Source organism: Nannospalax galili, unplaced genomic scaffold (genome assembly GCF_000622305.1).
Source record: "Nannospalax galili isolate Female #2095 unplaced genomic scaffold, S.galili_v1.0 scaffold429, whole genome shotgun sequence".
NCBI classification, from domain to species: domain Eukaryota; kingdom Metazoa; phylum Chordata; class Mammalia; order Rodentia; family Spalacidae; genus Nannospalax; species Nannospalax galili.
In genome coordinates this window covers 6,450,745-6,453,881 of record NW_008360330.1, presented here as the reverse complement: position 1 = coordinate 6,453,881, position 3,137 = coordinate 6,450,745, and the positions used below count along the sequence as shown (strand labels likewise).

General features: G+C 40.0%; 1 protein-coding gene across 1 annotated transcript in view; it reads right to left on the bottom strand.

Annotated features, from left to right (window-relative positions):
- Positions 1-36: 36 nt before the first annotated feature.
- Positions 37-3,137, bottom strand: part of Tor1aip1 (torsin 1A interacting protein 1) — a 17,949-nt gene continuing 14,848 nt past the window's right edge. The window contains exons 5-7 of the mRNA XM_008826150.2: positions 2,230-2,286; positions 642-686; positions 37-159 (exon numbers count right to left, since the gene is read on the bottom strand). Of these exons, the coding sequence (XP_008824372.2) occupies positions 86-159; positions 642-686; positions 2,230-2,286 (176 nt within the window). The 3' untranslated portion in view covers positions 37-85. The remainder of the gene's footprint in view (positions 160-641; positions 687-2,229; positions 2,287-3,137) is intronic.

Genomic DNA, 3,137 nt, shown 5'->3' with positions numbered 1-3,137 from the left:
AAAAACAACCTAAATGCTTAATGGGAAAACCAAAGATTTTGGTATGCTCCTCAATCAGCAAAAGCAGCAAGTAACAGTGATGTGTCTACTCACTCGGCATCCTAGTCCTCATTCTTAGAGTCTGCTCAATGCAGTCCTGAGGGCTTTGACATTCCAACCCTGAAGCAAACACATATATCAAAACGTTATTTCACATACTTTAAAAATTTACACTACTGTCCAGTGTTAAGAAATTCATCAGAAAGGGAAAAAAACATGGGAAGGAAAACAACAAAGCAATAGTTTCTGAAGTAAAATAATTTCATAGAATCAGATCAGTGAAGATAAAAGTCTTCCCATAACAAAAGATATTATCACTTAATAGACAAAACTATAACTCCTGTATTACTCTGATCTCCAAGATTCAAACATACTTCATGTTTTTAATTACATCTAAGAAAAGTTAGGCATTTACCCCTACAAGTAAATCACTTATGATGAAACAACCCTGAATATATTTACACATTGCAAAAGAATTACCACAACCAGTACCAATGTGTGATGGGTTAAAAAGCAGCTGAAATGATTTCAAAGCATATTGTTGGTCGAATAAGGCAGGGATAGGATTGACTGAAGTAGATAACAGACTATCGACCACTTACTCAGCACCACTGAAGGTGGCTTCTCAGGAGCTGCAAAATCTTGACCTACAATGGAAAATAGGAGTAAGGTCAGAGAACACTGGGAAGTTAAGATAAAAAAAATGTTACACAGACATTTTGCTTCTTTACTATAGATGCCATAAAGAAATCAAATGTAACCTTTCTCTCGGCAGTTCCAAATATACATTTTTTTTTCTTTTATTGATTACTGATTATTGAAACAGGGTTTCCTTGTAGCCCCAGCTGGCCTGGAACTCAGTATGTAATCCAGGCTAACCCTGATCTCTTGGAGATCAACTTGTCTCTGCCTACCCAGTGCTGGAATTAAAGGCATGTGCCATCATGCCCAGCTTCTTTTTCTTTTAAAGATGGCAGGATGCTTGATAGACTCTCTTTTTATGAGATTTTTTTTAAAACCTTTTTTAAGGGCTTGGAGAGATGGCTCAGTGGTAAAGAGCATAACCTGCTCTAGCAGAGGACCCAAGTTCAGTTCTCAGCACTCACATCAGGTTCACAACTGTCTGTAACTCAAGCTCCAGGGAAGTTCAAGCTCTGGGTAACAGAGTACCTGCACTCACGTGCATATATAGACATACATAGTTAAAAACTGATAAAAATATGTTATTTTGAGACAGTGTTTCCCTGTATCCCCAGCTGTCCTGGAACTCATTATGGAGACCAGGCTAGCCTCCACCTCACAAATCCACCTGCCTCCGTCTCCAGCATGGTTGGGACTAAAGGCATGCACTACCATGCCTGGCTTGCCTAACATATTTAAAACCCTGGGTTCAACTCTCAGCCTCCTCTAACACAAACCAAAAGCAAATGTCATTAATGATAGTATCACCCTGAACAAATCATTGTTACCAGCATTTTAGTATATTATTTGCTAATATTTGGGTCCCATCATCAACAATAGATGAAAATTTTCAAAGCTGTAAGGTTCATACTACTATATCAGTGAAAAAACTAAAAACAAATAACAAATTTATACTATAAACAAGCTCATTCAGCAAACCACAGAAAGCATAGGGTTTGTTTCTTTTTTAAATTAAAATTCAGGTTTAGGAATACAGGAAAAAAAAAACTCAAGAAGTGAATCAAGGGCTGGTGAGATGGCTTGACAGGTAAAGGTGCTTGCTACACAAGTTCAATGGCTGGAGTTTGATCCTAGAACCCATGTAAGGTAGATGGAGGGAACCAACTCCATGAAGCTGTCCTCTGACCTTCATACATACCATGGCATGTGCCCTCCCCCCCATATCATACACATCAGACAGAGACAGATACCTAGACAGACAGACACATTAATAATTTTAAAAAAAAATTAAAGCTAAATCAAAAGAGAAAGAGATAATGGACAGGTTTTCCCTGCAGTCTCTGCTGGTTGGCACTTTCTATGTAGATCAGGCTAGCCTTGATCTCAGAGATCCATAATCCTCTGTCTCCCGAGTGCTAGGATTAAAGGTGTGCACCACCACGCCCTGCCTCTTTCCTTTTTAAAGCATTCACTGTACCTTTTTCATCTCTTTCACACTGCCACAGATCTCACACTCACAAGAAGACCTGCAAATATTGCTTCACTTACTCTGTGATGCTCTCCAATGTGATTCTGGATGTTGACCAGAGGATCTGGTGCTGTGATCTACAAAACAAAAAGTATGATACACCACTTTAAAGCGTCCATTTTCTAAGAGATTGAGTATGTAATCAACAGAGCAAAAATACATAAACCTTAGATTAAATAAATAACTGGTTGCATAATTTATTTAAAAGTTTCTTTTTAAACCTGAGCATGGTGGTACGCCTTTAATCCTGGTACTTGGAAGGCAGAGGCAGGCAGATCTTTGTAAATTTGAGGATAGCCTGGTCTATATAGTGAGTTCCAGGCCAGCTGGGGCTACAGAGAGACCCTGTCTCAAAAAGAAAAAAAGTTTCTTTTAAACCGCTGATCCATCTCTCTAGACCCATCATTATGGCATTTTTGAACAAAATTTATTTTAGTGATTCTTGCTCCCTTTGCTCACCCTGTAGTCTACCATTCTTCACTAACCTCCTTTCTTGTCACATGGGTCCTACCTTTTATTTTTAGGCAATGTTTTGCTTTCTAGCCCAGGCTGTCCTTGAACTACGTAGCCTGGGCTGGCCTCAAACTTGTGGCCATCCCCCCGGCCCCAAATCCCAGAGTACTGGAATTAAAAGTATGAGTCTAGGCAATGTTTTGCTTTCTAGCCCAGGCTGTCCTTGAACTATGTAGCCTGGGCTGGCCTCAAACTTGTGGCAATCCCCCGGCCCCAAATCCCAGAGTACCGGAATTAAAAGTATGAGTCATGGCTGGATGTGGAGGTGCACGCCTGTAGTCCCAGCATTTGGAAGGTAGAGGAAGGTGAATCTCTGTGAGTATAAGGCCAGTCTGGTTTACATAGTGGGTTCTAGGCCAGCTAGGGCTACAGGGAGACCCTATTTCAAAAAGACCAAAAAAAAAAAAAAGAAGTA